Here is a 20,848-nt window from a genome sequence, read left to right as displayed (position 1 = left end):
TCGGTGGCTACGTGCCCCGGAAGCTGGAGTCTGTTTGTCTGTGGTTGCTGCCCAGCCCCAGCCTCTGCCCCGGTGTGTGTGACGTGACACTGCGGCACCTTGGTGTGATGGTGAAGACGATGATCTTGCCACCCGTCCTTAAGCTGCTGAATGAACTGAGCATGACCCCAATGCTGTCTTCTCCTCCTCCTCCTCCTCCTCCTCCTCTTTCTCCTCGTGACCCCATGCCATGTCCCCCAGGACTCCAGAGCTCCTTCCGCTGTGCCAGTGAGACCCCCAGACTGCCCACCGAGGGGAGAGAGGTGAGGGAGAGAGAGAGCCCAAAGCTTGAAAGTGTGGGGGACAACAAGTGAGGTGTTGTGAGAAAAAGACTTTGAAAAAAGAGAATGGGTCAGTGTCAGTATGAGAGAGTGTGTGTGTGGGGAGGGATGAGGTGGTGCGAGAAAGAGTGTGAAAAAAGAGAATATGTGAAATGTAAGTGTGTCAGTGTGAGAGAGAGAGTGTGTGTGTCTGTGTGTTTGGGAAAGTGAGTGGAGTGATGTGAAAAAGTGTGTCAGTGTGAGAGAGATTGAGTGTGATGGAAAAAACAGCTGCAGACTTGGCAGTGTGGTCTAGTCTGGTGGCAAGAAATACAATTTCTGAACCCCAGCTCTGACCCTCCTGACCGTTAGCATCACTGGAGAGGGGTTATCAGAGCCTGCGTGTGCCCTGGTAGCTCCCCCGGACTAAGAGGGACAGTAGCGGTGGATTTGAGCTGAGCAAATGGGGGCTTTCTGTTTGGAGAGACAATGGGGTTCCCTTTCTACAGATTCCCACTCCCCTAGAAGAGAGGGAATGAGGGAAAGAGATAAACCCACCAAGGCTCACTGAGAAACATGCCCTTGTTTGGTAGTCATTCTCTACAGAGGACTTGAGATTGCTATCTGTAACGTCAGGGAATTTTCTAAAATACTCCCCACAATGTGAACTTTCATATCACGTTAATAACATCATGATGTTGGAATGATCTCAGCCTCAAAGAGAATGCCAGTTTCCCACACTGTTTTGATTCATTCATTTACAATCTTTCCATTTTGGTTCCAATTTTTTGTATCAATTTTTATTTTTTATTTCAATTTTTGCAAAATGGAAGTTTGTGGAGGAGCTCAAACTCTCTCAGGTGTGTCACTTCTTTGTTACACAAAGAAAACAATCAGAGGTGGATGTATTCTGAAATACGGAACATGTAAGTTTAAAACCAACAGTAATTGTTCAAGACATGGAATAAAATGAATGTAAGCATTGAGATGAGAGAAACGTGAGCTTCTAATCCTACCGTACCTCTTTCAAGTTGTATAATTAAGAAGTCTTTTTAAAGAATATGCCCCTGAGCTTTGGTGCACAACCCTGAGATAAAAATAAAACCAGGGGTGCAGACAGCTTGCTATTGGAAGTGTGTATTGGATTATTTTCAGTTTAGTGAGTACTGGACAATATAGAGTAATATCCTACACATAAAATAATACATTTTATTAAAACATATGGTAGAAATAAATTACTGTTTGGAATCTTGTGTTCTGTCAGTTTTATGAAACGCATGAGGAATAACCTGTGGATAACAGGAAGTTATTAGATCACTCATCATCATTTGTGGCTTAAAACTGATAAAAACTCAATAAGTAGCCCTTATGCCTGTTCAGTACATGGCAGTTTGGACTCTTCAAGCAAGCTCACTGCCAAAGACAGATGCAGAGAAAACATATTGGAGTAACAGAACACAGGACCACTCAGAAAGACAAAAGTAAGAGAAAACGAAACAATTATAAATGATAAAAAAATTGGAATGGGAACAGCAATTTCAATATGTAAAATAAAAAATAAAAAACACGTTGGCAGCTTCAAGATCAATGGTTTCTGCAAAGCAGACATGCACTTAGCGGATGGAAATGCTACCATATTCATTTCATTTCTATATACTGATTTAATTTCAAGCTACTTCTTTTAGCTTTCTTATTTGGTAACATTTTTCATTGAATGTACTGTAGTAAAATCAGATTTATATTATAGGTTGTTTGAGATTTAAGGTTCAGGACTTTATTGTGATGATTAGCTTGAAGCTCTAAACTTTGCAGCACTGCAAGGGAGTGTTTAATTGACAACCCCTTCTCTGTCCACATCGCAGTTTGTCCTCAGGCGTCTTCTCTGTCCTCTGGACTGTGTTAATATTTTCTTTTTCAGTAAAACACCAGAGCAGCTGTGTTGATGCATTTCTAGAGACCAGAGGGACTGTCATGAGAGACCAGAGAGACTTTCTTAAGAGACTTCCCTTATAAAGGTTCCCACACTAAATGTGTACAGTAATTTTGCAGTTTTCCTATGGGTACACTGTACATTTACCACAGTTTATCGTGCTTTGTTTTATATATATATATATATATATATATATATATATATATATATATATATATATATATATATATATATATATATATATAAACATGCTTTGTTACATTTTGCCATGCTTTTACTGTGGTAAACTTTTATAAGGGCTAGGGCCATATTAACAAAGCATTTACCACCACACCAAGTTAGCACCTGTTCTCAAGAAAGGAAAACAAACTGCTATTACAATAATGTAAATGACTCAGTTAGTTGAATTAGTGGCTCCAGTATTCACCTTGGTGGGTTTTTTTTCACATTCCTCCAAAATTCCCTCCAAAAAGTTTAAATAATGTAATGGAAACCTTTGGGGAAATTCTTTTAGGAGGATTACGCTTGATGAAAATGACACTTAACATTACAATGTGCCGTGTGAAGCTGCTGTCAACTGTGCCATTTAGCAATTATTATCTCAAGCTTCATATTCATTAGTGGTATTCAGGCCTGCATTAATGCATTAATGTTATGTGCGGTTGATAGTCCACTGCTGTACAGTTTGGGGCATTCCCAAAAGCAATGCTGTGCTCTCCATATTGATATTATTTAAGTCAAGTTTGTGGTGATTTTAATAATATCTAATTGACCTGTTTCTGTACAGCTTGTTCAACCTTTTACATTATAATGTGCATTGCTGTTGTATTACTGTTTGTGTTTATTCTTCTTTGAGGCATCCAGGAGATAATTTTCTCAATAGCTGTACACAAGACCTGCTCACTAGATGGCGCTGATGAGCTCTTACAATTACACAGACATTTTACATGTCTGGCGAAAGAAGCAACAGGAGCTGGAGAGATGTTCAAATAAGCTTACATTTTGAATGGGGTGTACATTATGGGCCTGTTTGTGATGACGGGGCAAACCTGGATTGCAAGTACAAGATGTGTTTACCCCTGGTGTTGATGAAAGAAACACTTGACAAATGGGAGCAAACTGCCTTCACTCTGTAATGCAATTTTGGTGACATAGTTTACTCAGTCCTTTTCCGTCTGCATTAGTGTCAGTGGTCAGCATAATTTTGGGGTTTGCCCTCATTTGCATGTTAGCTTTGAGGGATTTTGGTAACAGAACAGTGTCTCAAACTTGTTAAATGAATGTAAATATCTAAATGCTTCATTGACAAATGGTGCCATGGCACAAAAGAACAGCCTTTTGTTCATCAAGATCACAACAAAGGCAAATAGGGCTATCATTTTCTTAAAGGGAATATCAGTTGCTCCTGATTTGCTAGTAGCTTCCGAATCCCTCTTTTTCTTCACTGGTCAGCGCTAACAGCACCCAGCTCAAACTCCCTTTGAAATCACAGCATGAAGGGGACAGTACCCTTTGCCCTTCCATTTGCGTTTTACCAGGCTTCCTCAAAATCAGGGTGAATGGTCACGTGAACCATATGGACATTTTCGAAAGGCATTTTTTATATTTATTTACCACTCAAGGGTTATTTAATAATGATGCTTTTGTTTGTATTGGTATTTACAGTAATACATTTTTGAGAAGGTTATTCTTTGACTTTAAACAGAAATGCATTTGCTTTTAAAGTGATAGGCTGCGGTTTTATTGCATTCCTTGTTCGCATTGGAAAGCAAAGGGAAATAAATATATCTGTCTCTGGGAGAACTCCAACGGCAACATAACCAACAAAGTGAACACAGAAGAGGGCTTGCCTTAGGAAACTTCTGAACTGGATTGTTGATTTTAAGTCGTAAAGACTTTCACTGTATCTTTCCAGAGTATTTCATGATGTAATTTCAGGTATTATTAATCCTTATTACGAAGCCTAGGTCACTGTAATAACTACAGTTTAAAACTGCAAAGGTGTAGTCCTGCACATTCTGCAGGACTACTGCACACCAAGTAATAGTGAGCAGTCTTCCTCTTACATCACTGTCTCCTAGACTCACTCCTTTTCAACATATATTCTTTGTGTCTGACCAGCAGCTGAACAAGTGTGTCCGTTGTGTGTTAATAATCCCTCAGATAATGTGTTTTCTCTGTAGAGAGTCCTGTTGCCAAGAAGACACAACTACGTTCGCTATGCAGATGCAGCGGTGTTAATCTTTACACACAGCTGATTTAGATCTGCTCTAACATGCTAACAATCTAAATTATCTTCCGCCAAATGCCCTTTCAAACACAGCAGCACACAACACTTTTGAGTGTTAAAAATAAAATTCTATAAAACCCCTGCTTATGGCTGGCAGTTCTGTACAATTTGCGGACTACCTGCATTGATAAATAGTATAATGACATCTTCCAGTTTTAAATTAAAAGAAACTTAGGGTGTTGATTTGATTAACCTATGCCCCGTTGTGATATACAAGTGAAGAATCTTTTTTAGCGTGTGGGTGTAATTGCACAGGTAAAATTCATAAGTGAAATAGTTATGTTGAGATCAATCAAACACTGCAAGCACAGGACTCTTCTGAACAATTGTTTGAATAACTGTACAGAGAAATAACTGCTTTATACTGGATTCCTCAATATGAATGTACAGGGTGACAGTGGTGGATAGCATATAATGGTGTGTTTTAGTGCTTTCAGGTGCAAAGTGACAGTTGTAAAGCTGAGAAATGTGTTTTGGAGAGAGCAATAGCTTTAGATATGTGACAATGGATACTTCAGTCTTCTACACAGGTCTTTGCACAGCACCAAGGTCCACTCCTCAGGCAACGAGTTATAGTGCCAGATGTTTGCACTTTTAACTCTGATTAATGAGGCCATGAAAGGCAGATACACATGAGATTGTCCCACATTAACACTGCAATATTGTAAGAGTGTGTGTTTGTTGTAGATCATTAATCTTTTTTTACAGTAGTGCTTTGCCTTACTGAGCAAATATAGTTTGTGCTGGAGCTTGTATTTAATTCTGAAAATCAGATCAAGCAACCAATATTGCAAAGGCTTATGTATACCTGTTTAAATCTACATTACATGATACGTTAAACAGATGCTTGCGCACTGTACCTCTCTCTGCACCTGTTCTCATGGTAAATTATTCCAGTTTGTTTTCTACTTGAGTTTACTTTCTCTGCGTAAGTGAAGAAAGATGGACTGCTGTCCATTTTATTGTAAAAAAGTGAGTCGGTAGGGCATGGTTTGCTGTAGTTAAGCAATAAGCTTTTAACATTGCTGCCCACGATGTGTTTCTCAGAGGATACAAGCAGGAACACAGGCAGATGTATACCTCTGAAATCATTTATCTTCCTCAAAAAACTACATTGGACCCAGACCTCTTAAGAGGTGTTAACTGTACTGGTTCCCATCCCCACCCAGGGATGGAAATAAGACTCCTACTACATAGCAGTTTCACCCCTTCCAGGTTTTAGTACAAGCTTGATTCGCAACACTGTATAGGTATTAAGCTCAGGTGTGTCATAGTAAATCCAGGAATGGATCGAACTGCTGTGCAAGTGGGTCCAACTTTTTAAAGATTGGTTGTATAGGGAATACAACTCTGATATCGATCAAAGCTCTGCGGACGTGTTGTTTCTCTGTGTCCAGTTCAGAGTCCATTGACAATACCAGGCTCTGTCTGTACTACTGTAGTTATGTCTAGCTCATCAAAGAGAGAGGGGTATGAATCAGTTAATGTGGCTGTATGTGGTGGCAGGTCTGGTGCTCTAGACATCGTGACAGGCCCAAGCCAAAGACAGGCGGCTACACTGTACTCTATGAGTCATTATCGATACACAGCAGTACGATACATTCCAGTCAATAAGGTGGAGCTGTTGTAATGCATAGCATAAGAAATACAGCATTAAGAGTGCTATTAATTGGTGTGATTTAAAGCCTTTTTTTAAAATGGTACAAACAGTTTATATACCTACAAAGCATCCATTTCCAGTTCAAGAATAAAGAACTCGAAAGGGTAGATGTACTAAAATGTGGCAGCTGTCGATATAGTCGCAAACCAGTTGCAAATGAGATGGAAGTCTAGGCTGAAATGTACTGAACATGCGCAATGCTATTTGCCACTTTTTAGGGAATGCTTTGCGGCAGCAGTTTTTCTTTGCGGTTCAGCCTTAGATGAATATGTAATTATGGGATTTCCTGCATAAATGCGTGTGGAGGATAGGGAGATGGTGCAAATGATGGTTTTCATATATTATAATGAGATGTACAAAAACTGCCGGCAATTGCACACTTACAATTGCATCAGTGAGTTAAGAACTTTTGAAAGCTTTAAACAGTCACAATTGTTGCTGACATTTCCCAGTCCACTTTTGCTCGTAAGTTGGCAGTTGTGCTCAATGCATTTTTCAGGCGAACACCGAAATACCTATTTTTCCTTACAGTCAGGGTGTATTTACAAGCCATGAAAACAAATTTTCTATGACATTTCTGTTTTCCATAACCTATTGGGAACAATAGTCTGCACACATGTGTCGCTAACCCCTCCAGCTCATTCTGAAGAGCTGTATAGGAATAGGAAACACACCTATTCTGTTAATGTGCAGGTGGTTTGTAATTGTGCACAATTTAGCACTGCACCCCTGACTAACTTAAGTAAAAACTGACAGTATACATTTGGCTTATAGACTACTCATAATAATATGAATTAGTGTTGTCATGCAACATTTGTTGCTGGTCCCTTGAAATTCATATTAACGAAAATTGATTGTCCTGTAAGTATCATAACTTCTCAATGTGGCACTGTGATCTGTTTTGTGTTAATTGTCTAGTGTCACGTCTGCTGCATTTTGCAGATTTTCACGTACTCTTTTTATTCGGTCTTATTTATTTTCTATTTACTCTGCACACTCTTAACTCAGGGGAGACGTTAGGAGGACAGAGATGTTATAAACTCCTAGTGGTTTATGTTCGAGCACTGGATGAGCTGTAAGTATGTCCATTTAACCTTTATTTAATCGGAAAGAAAGACACTCAAGACTCATTCATTTTAAGTTTTATGAATCAGAGCAATGCTCTTTCGGTTTATTAAAATGCTTTTAATATTGGAAAGGTAGGTTGATCAGACCACCAAATTCCAACACACGCGGTCTACCTTTGCGAAAAGTGTGAGTTTTTATAGGATTCCTCTCCATAGGAATACATGGAGAATCTTTATCAAGTCCAATTCTTATCTCTTTGGCACACAACAGCTTAAAAATTTGGAGCCTTGTGTCAGCAATTTTTCAAGCTATGACACCTGGTCCACACATCCGATCATGATCTCACCCGCTCATCTCTTGACCCCTCCTCTATCTAAAAAGTTAGGTGAAACATAGTTCACTGGACTCTTGTTGTCCCCACAGGACCCTTGCTGTTCCTTTATTTCATATGTGCAGGCAAAGGGAATAATATTATTTTGAATACATGAGTGTTGTCTGAAATATATACAACACTATTAGTTATGATTATATTGATTATATGTATTAATGTCTAATAATATATTCCCTCATGCCATTCTATTCTTCAGATTAGTTTTCCTTCTCTCTTTACAGGCGCGTGCTTAACAGATATTATAGGGAACAAGTGTAATACTATCCCATAAGCTTTCCAACAGCACGAATTCGGTAGTTTTAGCTAAGTTCATGCATAGAACAGTTAGATGAACTCAGCTGAACTGCGGACGACCTCCTATTTTTTTCAGCGGCACACAAACCAGCTAAAACCGGTTCGCTAGCTGTGCACTTAGCTTTCCAATTTCCAGCTTTAATCAAGGTTTTTTTCCAATTTTTCTATGGTGAGAAAACACTCTCTAACCTTGACGCTGTTTGATAAGAGAACTCCGCTCTTCATGCCAACTATCCCTTCACTTTCTGGCACGACTTTAAGACAGGCTCACAGCAAGATATAAAGGTTTACCTTTTTAAAACCCATCTTCTATTCTTTTTAAAATTACTTTTTTATTATTTGTTTAAGGTTCTTATTTTATATTTCAAACAGCATCTCTTTATGCTTCATCATCTTTTAACTCAGAATTAAACTAAACAGTTTACTCCCTATAGAACATGATTATTAACTATTTTAAATGCGAACCTATCTTGACGAGAAACAATTTCATGTATATTATTATAACAGGCAGTGTTAAGCATATGATCTTACACGCACAAATTGTTTATAGTAAAAAGCAAGCATATTAAACCTTATTTCAACATTTAACAATGTTTTCTTAGGCTAAAAAGGGTGCTGCAGAAACTTAGCATTCAATTCTGGGAATCAAGCCCATCTTGATAAGGAACTGCCTAAAAACTGGCCACTGCCCAAAAGCTGGCGATGTATCAAATTATACCAGTTTCTTACTGCATCATTTTATACCAGTTTCTTACGGCATCATTTTATACCCAAAGAATGCATGATTTTCACAGTTATTGATTAGAGCAGCATTAAACATTACATTTGATTACACGTTTACATAATTTTCCAAACTAAAAGATTATACAAACACTACAAAAGATTATAACACATATTATTGCATTAATACATTTAATTTTAAATTCTCCGATCCATGTCCAGGGTTTCAGCTCGCTCCCAGCAAGACTCCACTTCGGTCTCAGGTTCAACTCGGGTTGGCTCAGCGAACACGACAATAGGCTCTCGAATCCATCGTCTTGCATCACAGGTGTGAGTCGCCATGGCCTTGACTTCGTACCTACAAGACACTTGTACATGCTTAGTAGGGACACCTTCCTCACATTCTAATTTTCCCAGATGCACCCATTTTACTAAGTGACCTTTTCACAACTCATGCATTCAATCCTCTTAATATCTTTTTGGGTTTACATTTAAATGAGAGAACAAGATTCTACAGTGTTTAGCCAAATGACTGCATGCCGGACAAAGTCTGAGCCCAGTCACTGATGACTTGCTTTGGCACATATCACATGCACAATTAACAAGAGGATTATGTTTTAATTTATGTGTCAGAGTTACTTCTGCACCATGTACAATAGTTCTGGATCTGTACACATTGTTACTATACATTTCTTTCTGCTCACATAGAGACACTTTAGAAGGGATGCCATTCATCCAGAAGTAGGGGGCCAAAACTCACTGTTTTTCATATCAGCAAGCACCCAACTTGTAGTTTGTTTATCATCATTAGTGGGCAATCTCAATACAACTGAATCTGAATCAGTTGATGAACCATGAGCCTTAGCTACTGAGATTCTCCATACAAAAGGATTCAATGTTTTACTGACCAGCCTAGCTGATGCAACGTTATTTGCGACACTAGGCTACTAAGTAGGTCTACTAATGTACTGTATACTGTATAGGCCTACTGTAAAGATTTATATATTTTTCATAATGTAATGTGTAGCCTACCCAAAACACATTAGTGTTATTTCAGTGCAATGATTTATACATTACACAGTACATTGAGCACTATAAATGTATGTGTGTGCAATTTAATTATATATTTTTTAAACCCGACACCTCCTTATGTCAGACAGACATATCTGGTTTAGCGAGATGCTACTGTATGATTATGAAAAGCTTTTTGATAGAAACACTTTTTATTGAAAGGGGGTGAAAGTGAGGCCCCCACTATCTTGCACGACTCTCACAATGCTAGAGATCTTGTTACGATTATGCAACAGATATTTAAATTAGTATTTTGTGGATCTCTTTATTAACATGTTTTGTCTTGGTACATATGACAAAATGTATGCTTTGTGAATTGTTGCAAATTCGCATAAATGCTAATTGCGGTGTGTTTGCGCTGCTGCTGGCCCATATTAATACATAGTTTCTAGTTTTATTACATAGCCAGTATCTCTCATTTCTGGAAGCTTTTCACTGGAGCAGAGGTTGTCCCTTAATACTCATTAAGTGACCAGGCTTTCGGGACCCTTACATGATGTATGTTGTTTTATGAGGTGCCTGGCTCTATAGCGCCTGAGCACTGTGCAACTCCTCATCTCCTGTGTACTTCATCAGGGCGGTTTGTGGAGTAACAAGGAACTTGTCTGGATTCTTCAGGGCAATCCATGAAGGGTTGGCTGCAGCAATGTGTTTAAAAAATCTACACAAGCATTTATTTTGAAACCTCATTACAGAATACATTCACCACATTGAGTTTCATAAATAAAGACAAATGTGTTTATCTGCGCCACCCCTTCCAAGCCTTTTAAAGCTTCTGAAAACGATTTGTAATGAGAAACCCTCAAGAGAGCTCCAGGAATCTTTTCTAAAATAACCTAATGCTGTGTTTTAATTGATGGCTGGCTGAACACTTCATTGAGAACCAACAAAGTGCCAGTGTTTCAAATTGAACACATGCAATTCAATGTTAAATTGTTCCATCACTGTTAATGTGACGAGTTATGAGCTCTGCAAATCCAGCCACATGGTGTTATGTGGGATTTGAACTGGTGACCTTCTGGTTATAAGCCCTGGACTTTAACCACTAGACCACACTGCATCCAAATTAAGTTACAAAATGACAAAATTTTGAGGTCAAGCAGCTACTAGCCCTTATAAATGTTTACCATAGCAAAAGCATAGCAAAGTGTAATTTTAGTGAGATATTGTACATGTCAAACTAAGGTAAACTGTGCTGAATGCATAGTACAACTATGGTAAAAGCATGGTAAAACTGTGATAAATACAGTGGTAAACTTTCATAAGGGAGGAACCAGAGGAGCACAGATTTTGTTATGTTCTTGTTTCTCCAGGACACTATTAACCATTAGCACCTGTCTCTTGATGTCCTCTCTGGCAGGTTTTGTCACTGGGTGCCGATGTTCTTCCTGAGTACAAGCTGCAGGCTCCCCGGATCCACAAGTGGACGATCCTACACTACAGCCCCTTCAAGGCAGTGTGGGACTGGCTGATCCTGCTGCTGGTGATCTACACGGCCATCTTCACACCCTACTCAGCGGCCTTCCTGCTCAACGACCGGGAGGAAGTGAATCGCCGGGACTGCGGCTACTCCTGCAACCCACTCAACGTGGTGGACCTCATTGTGGACATCATGTTCGTCATCGACATCCTCATCAACTTCCGCACCACCTACGTGAACTCCAACGATGAGGTGGTGAGCCAGCCCGGCCGCATCGCCGTGCACTACTTCAAGGGCTGGTTCCTCATTGACATGGTGGCGGCCATCCCCTTCGATCTTCTCATTTTCCGCTCCGGATCGGAAGAGGTCAGTGGCTGCCTGTGAGGCGAGAGTGTATTAAATGGAATTTAATACACTCAGACAGTAATTTATGTGTACAAAAATAAAATAATTTATTTTTATTATCTATACACAACAAAATAATTAAATAACAAAAGAAAACAAAATGGTGTGAGGGAAGGAGTGCAGGGGTGAAATAAAACAGACCGTGAGAACTCATCTTTAATCATCTTCTTGGCGAACCATACATAAACAAAAAAAGACAAAAGAAATGTTAGTGTTTTTTTTTGTTTTAAATCCCGCTGCACCAAACTAGTTTCTCCCTCCACCCTCTCCCTCCACCACTCTGGCTCAATTGAGGGTCCAAAATCCGCTCCCTCCTGTACAGGAGATATAAAATGGACTTCCCGTTCTTTCCACGGTTTCAGGAGATTAACATGATAAATTTGACTTTCTTTCCGACGCCCAGGCTGTAGGATCTCATAATTGACTTTACCAATTGCTCAAATAACCTGAAAGGGACCCTGCCATTTAGCAAACAACTTAGATTCCGATGAGGGCAACAATAACAACACTTTATCTCCAGGTCGAAAGTTCCGAACTCTTGCCTTTTTATTGTAGCTTTGTTGCTGCTTCTGCTGTGCCGCTTTGAGATTATCATGTGCCAATCGACCGACTAATTCTAAGCGATCGCGTAACTGCAACACATATTTTACTACATTTTTATACTCCTTTGACTGTTCTTCCCAGCCTTCTCTTATGAGATCCAAGATACCCCGCGGCTGCCGACCGTACAAGAGCTCAAACAGGGAAAACCCCGTTGAGGATTGTGGTACCTCGCGAATTGCAAAGAGCAAGTAGGGAAGCAGTTTAGCCCAATTGCGTTTTTCTTGATCTACAAAGCGGCGCAACATATTTTTCAAAGTCTGATTAAATCGTTCAACAAGCCCATTCGTTTGAGGATGAAAAACTGAGGTTCTAATTGAACGGATTTTCAATAATTTATATAGTTGCTGAATACAGTCTGACATAAAATTAGTGCCCTGATCAGTGAGAATTTCTTTCGGGATTCCCACCCTAGAGAATATTTTTACCAATTCATTCGCTACAGCTACTGCATTCATAGAGTGTAAGGGAACAGCTTCTGGATATCTCGTTGCGTAGTCCACTACTACTAAAATATACCGATATCCTGACTCTGTTCCCTCCAGAGGGCCTACTAAATCTACACCAATCCTTTCAAATGGTACCCCAATAATTGGAAGTGGAACCAGAGGTGCGGGGCGAACTGACTTAGGGGCAGCTAATTGACATTCAGGACACTCTGATACATACTTCCGCACAAGACCATAAACCCCAGGCCAAAAAAAACGGGCCAGAATTCGTTCCTGAGTCTTTTCAGTTCCCAAATGACCTGAAAATGGAATGTCATGCGCCAATCTCATGACTTCTGACTGAAAAGGCCTAGGAACCAATAACTGTTTTACGAGCTGTCCCGTCCCGGGAGCCCGGGTTATTCTATATAATAAGTGCCCAGATACAGAAAAATGCGGAAATACCACTGGTTGTCCTTCCTGCATATCCTTCCCCTCGATATATCTAACCTGTTTCCAAGCATACTGTAACGTGGGATCATTTTGTTGTTCATATCCCAAGTCAATATCTCGGTCCCAATGGTTAGGTACACAGAGAGGAGTGTCTTTTATTACATGACCTTCCACCTCAGTAACCTCGCAGCCCCGGTTACACTGAATACCTACTCCCTTTCCTTGCCGTTTAAGCGATTGGTTTACTTTTGTGTCAGACCCCTCCCCTTGTCGTCTCAGAGTTCCCTCATATTTTTCCACCCGACGCTCTCTTTTTGTTTTTCTTGGGCGGATTTTAGGGTTAAACAGGTCGGATTGCAACGGAAAAATCTCGCCAATTGTTTTCTCCTGTTGCTTTAATTGTCCCCTGGTAGAAACTAAGACCATTTCCCGACCTAAAATACGATCAAAAAACGGCCAGTCTCTTCCCAGGAGAACAGGGTATGGTAAACATTGCGCTACAGCCACTTTAACGTAAGCTGAATAATCACCTACAATAAGTCTAACTTTAGTGGTGGGATAAACCCGAGTTTCTCCATGAATACAGGAGATAGCCACTTTACCCTGTGGCTCCCAGGCTACCCCATCCAAGAGAGCTTGCCGAATCAATGTTTGTGCACACCCAGAGTCCGCAAATGCGTAAGTACTCTTTCCCCCGACCTGTACTCTTAACTGATAAGGGCCCTCCCGACATTCCCCAGTGTTCCTACCTGTTACTGCTGACCAGGATCTTGTCGCCAGGTCCACCTTCATTACTGGACAATTCCTGGCAATGTGTCCAGGCTCATTACATTGGTAGCACACTTGGTTAGGAGGCATCAACGGAGTTAATCTGTCCTGCGAGTCCGCGACCGGCAGGTTAGGGGGATTCTCTCTCGCCCAGGATGGGGCTAACCTCGACCTCCATGGTCTGAAGGTCTGGTTACCCCCTCTGGGCTTCATTGGTTGGTTGGTCCGAGTTAGTTTAGGGGCAGGAGTGGGGTCTGACCCGGCACCTTCGTTTGCGTCTTCGTAGGCCTCCGCCAGGAGGATGGCATCCTCGAGAGTGGTAGGTCGATTCCTCTTAATCCACTCTCGATTCCCTGGCGGTAGTATAGACGCGAACTGTTCTATAACTATTTTCTGCACCAGTTCTTGGGGTGTATGTTCTTCTGGCCGCAGCCACCGGGTGCACTGATCTAAAAGATATTGTCCCGCAACCCGGGGCCGCATCCCCTTGGACAGCTGGTATTCCCGAAAACGGCGCCGGTATGTTTCCTCCGTGATCCCGAGGCGTGAGAGAATGGCTTCTTTTACTTTAACATAGTCCCCTGCATTCGTGGCCGTCAGGGCTCGATACGCTGCCTGAGCTTCTCCTGTCAGGCAGGGTGCCAATTTCATGGCCCAGTGTTCCCTAGGCCACTCTGCAGCCTCTGCCACTCTCTCAAAAGTAATCAAGAAAGCCTCGGGATCATCTTCCGAGGTCATCTTCTGAAGCTTTGGCTGAGCTGCAAACATCCGGGCAACCGCTCTCTCTGATGTTGATATTGATAGTTTTTCCACCAGCTGTCCAAAGAACTGGGCGAGCTGTTCCTGGTGCCGTGTCTCTCTCTCCTCTCGCTTCTCCTCCTGCTCCCTAAACATTGCCAAAACTGTAGCTGGATCCATTTTCACTTCTGACACCACGTGTGAGACGAGAGTGTATTAAATGGAATGTCCAGACAGTAATTTATGTGTACAGAAATAAAATAATTTATTTTTATTATCTATACACAACAAAATAATTAAATAACAAAAGAAAACAAAATGGTGTGAGGGAAGGAGTGCAGGGGTGAAATCCAAAACAGACCGTGAGAACTCGTCTTTAATCGTCTTCGTGGCGAACCATACATAAACAAAAAAAGACAAAAGAAATGTTAGTGTTTTTTTTTAAAAATCCCGCTACACCAAACTAGTTTCTCCCTCCACCCGTTACTCCTCCTATTTTACTTTCTGACCTACCCCGAACACAGTAGTACGTTCCCTTTAGTATGTAATGTCCTGCCTCTGTAGTCAGTGGAACACCAATTCCCAACTGACAAGTGTCCTTATCCTTCACTTGACTCCAGTGGCTGGAATTTACATACTCGTACTTCCGCCCCTCACCAAGGTGCCGCCCCTCAAAAAGATGACTTTTGCTATGGTCATGAGATCTTGGTAAGGGAAGTCCCAAGTTAGTTTGATGCCATCTACTGTCGGGTGGCTGAATCACAGACCGAAATCCCTTTGACTCATCACACTGCCTTACATTGCACAATGGACTGGCTCTATTTGATCATCAATAGCATCAATGCCGTTTGATCGTTAACTTCTTCCCTGTCTGATATCCCTTCACATGTCAGATAATACCACTTGTTTAGCTTGATATCTTGTAAGCTAAAAATCATATCTAATAAAAGAAAACAAGAATTATTTTAATTAAATTTATTTTCCTTTTACACAACAAAGAAAAACTAATCTGTATGACTGGGTTGCCTTGGCACTTGCTCCTTCTTTTGAGACTCTTCCCGGAAACATTGTCCCCCGCCCCCAATCAGTGAGAGCCCTTGACAGTTACAAGGCTACTGTTAATCAAAACGGTATATGACAAAATAAATCAAATTAATTTCCTTTGTATATAAACAACATACTCATTGTATAAATATTAGATCTATACTATCACTTATTAGATGAATATCGTTCCAAATAGCCTGTAATCAGCAATCTACATTGTAATTTATGTTACTGTTTTACTTATATGTTTTATAAAGTTGATCTGTCATGTCCTGTTATTTCTTCTCTGACAGGCTGGCACCTATTAGCATCTTCAATAATGCTTGACTTTTGTAAGCAACCCTATCACTCTTTTTTGTAATTTAGGAAGCTGCAGTTCATTCTATTGCTTTGTGTCTGAGCCGCTGAAGTTTTACATTACCCACTGAAAGAGGAAGGAGGGAAGATATAGTGGGAGGGTGGGAGAAGGTGAGACAGGGGGCTGGGGGAGTGAGAAGGAGAGAGGGAATGGAGAGGGATATGGGAATGGGGAGAAGGCTGGAAGGAGAGAGAGGGAGAGAGAAAGGGAGGAATATGCACTTTACCCGAATAACTGCATCATAGGCTTATTCAATCACCCCAGCCATGTGACACATCTGTCCACTGCTGACGTAATGGTTCATCACACCCAATCTCCGCAGCGCTACACTCAGATCCTTGTACATCATCATTCATCCCTATGGTGCTTAAATGATGTACCTCTTACTCCATAGGATTATACAATCATGCCAGCTCTATAAAAATGTACCTGAGCTTCACAGATTTATTCAATCCCTCCAAGGCTACACTGACGTATCTGTACATCAAAGATTTGTTTAATGCTTATGATTCAAGAGCCTCACATCTAAAGGTCTTCACCTCAGGAAATCCTTTACATTAACTCCCCCTGACACATTTTTGTGGCACTGGGTTAGTGTATCCCTGCTGCTCTACACGTTTAAGAATTACAACAAATTCCACTAGAATAGACCCACTAGGATGCGTTTGCGACAAGTGATCTCTTTTTAAATTTGTCACAGGAGATAAACCTTTCACACTAAAATAAACTTCAACAATAATGAAATGTGTCCTCAGTGAATTCCATTAATTCCCTTTATTAGTGTCTTATACTTAAGTGCTCTCCTTTTTGATGTTTATTTTTCAGGGGCTCACAAAAATACCTTAAAAATCACTCACCTAATTGTGCAAAGGACTGCAGGGTCTGTGCTACTCAATGTGATTATTTTCAATTAATTCTTTGCTTCTGACTGGCAGCTGATCAAATGTGGCCATGCGGAGATATCCAAGCTGAGTAAAATCACACCAAATGAAACAAGTGTCAGTCACAACCAACGCTTTCCTATTGGATACCAGTATCTCCGCCCCACTCAATCATGATATGTCTTCAGCTCATCTGGTCAGAAACGACTCTTAAACTGAAAGCGGCAAAACCTGTTGTACATTTAACAGGTTTCACCATGTTCCAAATAAGAACCTCAGCCAAATTTGTTGCTCTAAAATGTGAGGGATTTATTACAGTAATTTGTGAGCCCCTGAAAAACAAATGCTGAAAAGGAGCAAGTCGATTTATACTTTACTTCAGTTTTCTAAGCCTTTTCACAGAAGCTTAGTCTTTGATACTGCTATTAGCACTATTCAAATTAGATAGTTATTACATGGCCCCAGGGTGAACTATGTGGATTACCTTACAGATGTGAATTGTCCTGTCTCCTTTCACCTTCCCAGACCACCACTCTGATTGGCCTCCTGAAGACGGCCCGGCTGCTGCGATTGGTGCGTGTGGCGCGGAAGCTGGACCGCTACTCTGAGTACGGCGCGGCAGTGCTCTTCCTTCTCATGTGCACCTTCGCCCTCATCGCGCACTGGCTCGCCTGCATCTGGTATGCCATCGGCAACGTGGAGCGCCACTACCTCAGCCCACGGATAGGCTGGCTGTACTCTCTTGGAGACCAGATTGGCAAATGCTACAACGAGAGTGACCCCTCTTCTGGCCCCTCCATCAAGGATAAATACGTGACGGCGCTCTACTTCACGTTCAGCAGCCTGACCAGCGTGGGCTTCGGGAACGTCTCCCCCAACACCAACTCCGAGAAGATCTTCTCCATCTGTGTCATGCTCATCGGCTGTAAGTGAGACACCATCCTCGTCCTGTGTTCATTGTTTAGTAAAATGCTAGTGTACATTGATTTCAGTTTTTTTTTTTAATTATTTGGTTGTAAAGCCTGGACCAGGAGAACTTCACAATTCTTATCAGACTGGAACTTACAATAAGGACCGGCCTTACAATCAGCTCGCTGAACCCAAAGCACAGCTTTATTAGCGACAGGCAGAATTAGGGCATTGGCAGGTACAGTATACAGTCCAGTACAGGAGTACAGTAAATCACAGTATACAGTCCAGTACAGTTATACAGTCCAGTATATTTCAAAAGTCTATACTGTGGTCCGTATTCAGTCTAGAATTCCGACGGATCACATGGGACAGGTCCTAACATTAGAATGGACATGCAGGCTTATGCCCAGCATAACGGGAGATAGGAGAGGGAGAGACCTCCCAGCTGCAAGTTACTTGTATAACATCAGGATGGGAAGAAACCTCCCCATTGGGCAGAACTTTGTAACTTTGGCAATTAAAAGGCAAAACACCATTGTGATCACTTCCATTAGCAATTAAGACACAACTAGCACCTAAAACAAGAAGGAAACAGACACAGCAATTAGTTCATCACTCTAGCTTATGGTGGAAAACTTGTCCATTTTTAGTTCCAGAAGATCTTTTTTTAATTTTTATTTCATGAATTGTATTTTTTTTTTCCTATGTCAGCATAATGGTATGAAAATATTTTTCACGTTTGGATTGCAAGACTTTTCATGAACTTCAGATGTGCCAACTCTATCACAACAGAGAGTTCATCTGAAAGTTTACTGTTAGTTTGCCGAAGCAACTTGAAACTAACTAACAGCTACTCTAGACTCTACACAATAGATTTCAACATTGAATAAAGATTGCAAACTCACTTCCCCACACAAAGCGTTCTGTGCACAGTTCACTCCAAGCTGGCAGCTGCAATTACCAGAGTCAACTATTTTTCTATTAGAAATTGATCACAGCTCATCATCCACCTGACACTAAAATCCCAGTGAGGTGCCATTCTCATTGCAGGGATTTAATTGACAGTCCATTACAGAGCAATACATCTACAAGTGCAGTGAAGTATAATAATATGTCAACAGGTAGATTACACTGGACCTGGATAGGTTGCTCTCTGCTAGTAAGGCGACTAAGAAGATTAACTAGAGCCTTAAAAACATTCCACAACACCTGTACCTATGTTCACCTAATTTTCAATATTTGTCTGTTAAACTTGTACTGTTTAATATATGAACTGTGAGTAAACAATTTATTCTCCCCTTGTCTTCACTGTAGAGTGTTGTTCTTTTATTTTCGTTCTGTATTGTGACGTAGTCACAGAATGCAACACAGTCACGTCAGGGGGAAAAAAAAAAAAATTATATACAATGTTCACTGAAAGTTTAGTGAAACAACCAGTTTTGTTTTTAATAATGTGGAAACACTTTGAAAAATCCCATTATTAAAATGAATCTGTGTGTGCCTGCTAGTCATGCACATGCACAGAAGTGGCCAAGGGGAGTTTGCTACGATAATGAAACTGGCACTATGAGTGGAGAAATCCATTTTTAAAGCAAAGAGTGGAGGGAGTGATGCTGAAGAGGTGTATCCGGTGTCTCAGAGAATCCTAATGCTCCATTTGTCTTAATTAAAACCCTTCATTCCCTGCATGAAGCGAGTGGCTGCACACTGTCAATAAAAACAAAATTGTGACAAACGAGAAAGGGCTTCTGTGCCTGCACCTGTATGTGGACGTTCTGCTCCAGAGTAAATGAGTTAGAAATCTGGGTTCCAGTCTTCATCTCTAATTACTTGGACAAACTGTGTCTGTGTATTATAATATTTTTTTTATGATTGAAAATAACAATACACAATGTATAACTACTTATAATAAGGATGCTTCCATAATTCTGATGAAATGTTGGTATTAAAATGATTTAACACAATTTCTTGAGAATGTCAGAAATAGGGAAATGTCTCTCTGTCCGTTCATGTCATACTTACATTGTTGCATATATTTGGAGAAATGATTATGAAATTTCAACATTTCATTGTTAGTTCCTATTCTATAATGTTGTACACATACTGTTGATATGTGTCATGCTTGCCGACTTCGTCATCATTCTTACAGCTCTAATTATGAGCTTACAGCCATGGCGGGGGATATAAGTTACTGGCATACTTGTTATATCTAAGATTAAGTTTGCTGTTTTTTTTTTTTTTTATGGTAATAGAAAGCTTTGTTGAGCTTTGTCCATAATGCTTTACCACAACATTTTTCAGAATGGTGTGAAATCCAGTCCCATTTTGCAGAACAGTTATTTGCTTTGTGAAAACAATATGATGACTGCAGCGACAGCTGTAAGAGTATTGTGTGTTACATTGCTGGATTTGGATAAAGAAACTTAATAAATCTTTCAGTGTTCTCAATGTATTATTCTAGTTGAAGTGACTGTACTTCAATTTTATTTTAGTTTTACCAAATGCAGCACTGTTGAGTGAGTGTTTAATAGCGGTGGAGGATTCTGCCCCCTGTTGGTGAGATGAGAAGAGTGTGATGCTTTGCTGTTACGGATTCTAACCCCTGTCATCGAGATCAGATAAGGTCAAAACCACTTGGGCAAGCTTGTTTCACTTCGCCCTGTTACAGTGATTCTCTGACTCTGCTCCCTCTTTTCTCTGTGCAGCTCTGATGTACGCCAGTATCTTTGGGAACGTCTCTGCAATTATCCAGCGGCTGTACTCGGGCACGGCGCGATACCACACTCAGATGCTACGGGTTCGAGAGTTCATTCGCTTCCACCAGATCCCCAACCCACTGCGGCAGAGACTGGAGGAGTACTTTCAGCACGCCTGGTCCTACACCAATGGCATCGACATGAACGCGGTGAGCTTATTATAAAATATGTGTTCTTTTATATTAAAACTGATATAAGAAACATAGTCAACTGAACATTTTAACTGAAACAAGAGACAGGATTAACTCACATATTGACCTATATAAGGATTTCCCAGAGGGCATGCATGACAGGGGTTTTACAGCGCAGCTCCCTATGTTTGCAAGTGTACCTCTCAGTGTAACTTCCCCTCCATCTCTCCC

General features: G+C 40.7%; 1 protein-coding gene across 2 annotated transcripts in view; it reads left to right on the top strand.

The window, feature by feature from the left end:
* Positions 1–20,848, top strand: part of LOC121314293 (potassium voltage-gated channel subfamily H member 2-like) — a 152,522-nt gene that overhangs the window by 118,886 nt on the left and 12,788 nt on the right. For both annotated transcript variants that reach the window (XM_041247388.1, XM_041247387.1), the window contains exons 6-8: positions 11,084–11,509; positions 17,344–17,743; positions 20,436–20,635. In XM_041247388.1, the coding sequence (XP_041103322.1) occupies positions 11,084–11,509; positions 17,344–17,743; positions 20,436–20,635 (1,026 nt within the window). The remainder of the gene's footprint in view (positions 1–11,083; positions 11,510–17,343; positions 17,744–20,435; positions 20,636–20,848) is intronic.

This window comes from Polyodon spathula, chromosome 4, assembly GCF_017654505.1.
Source record: "Polyodon spathula isolate WHYD16114869_AA chromosome 4, ASM1765450v1, whole genome shotgun sequence".
NCBI classification, from domain to species: Eukaryota; Metazoa; Chordata; class Actinopteri; order Acipenseriformes; family Polyodontidae; genus Polyodon; species Polyodon spathula.
This window is presented reverse-complemented; position numbering and strand designations above follow the sequence as displayed.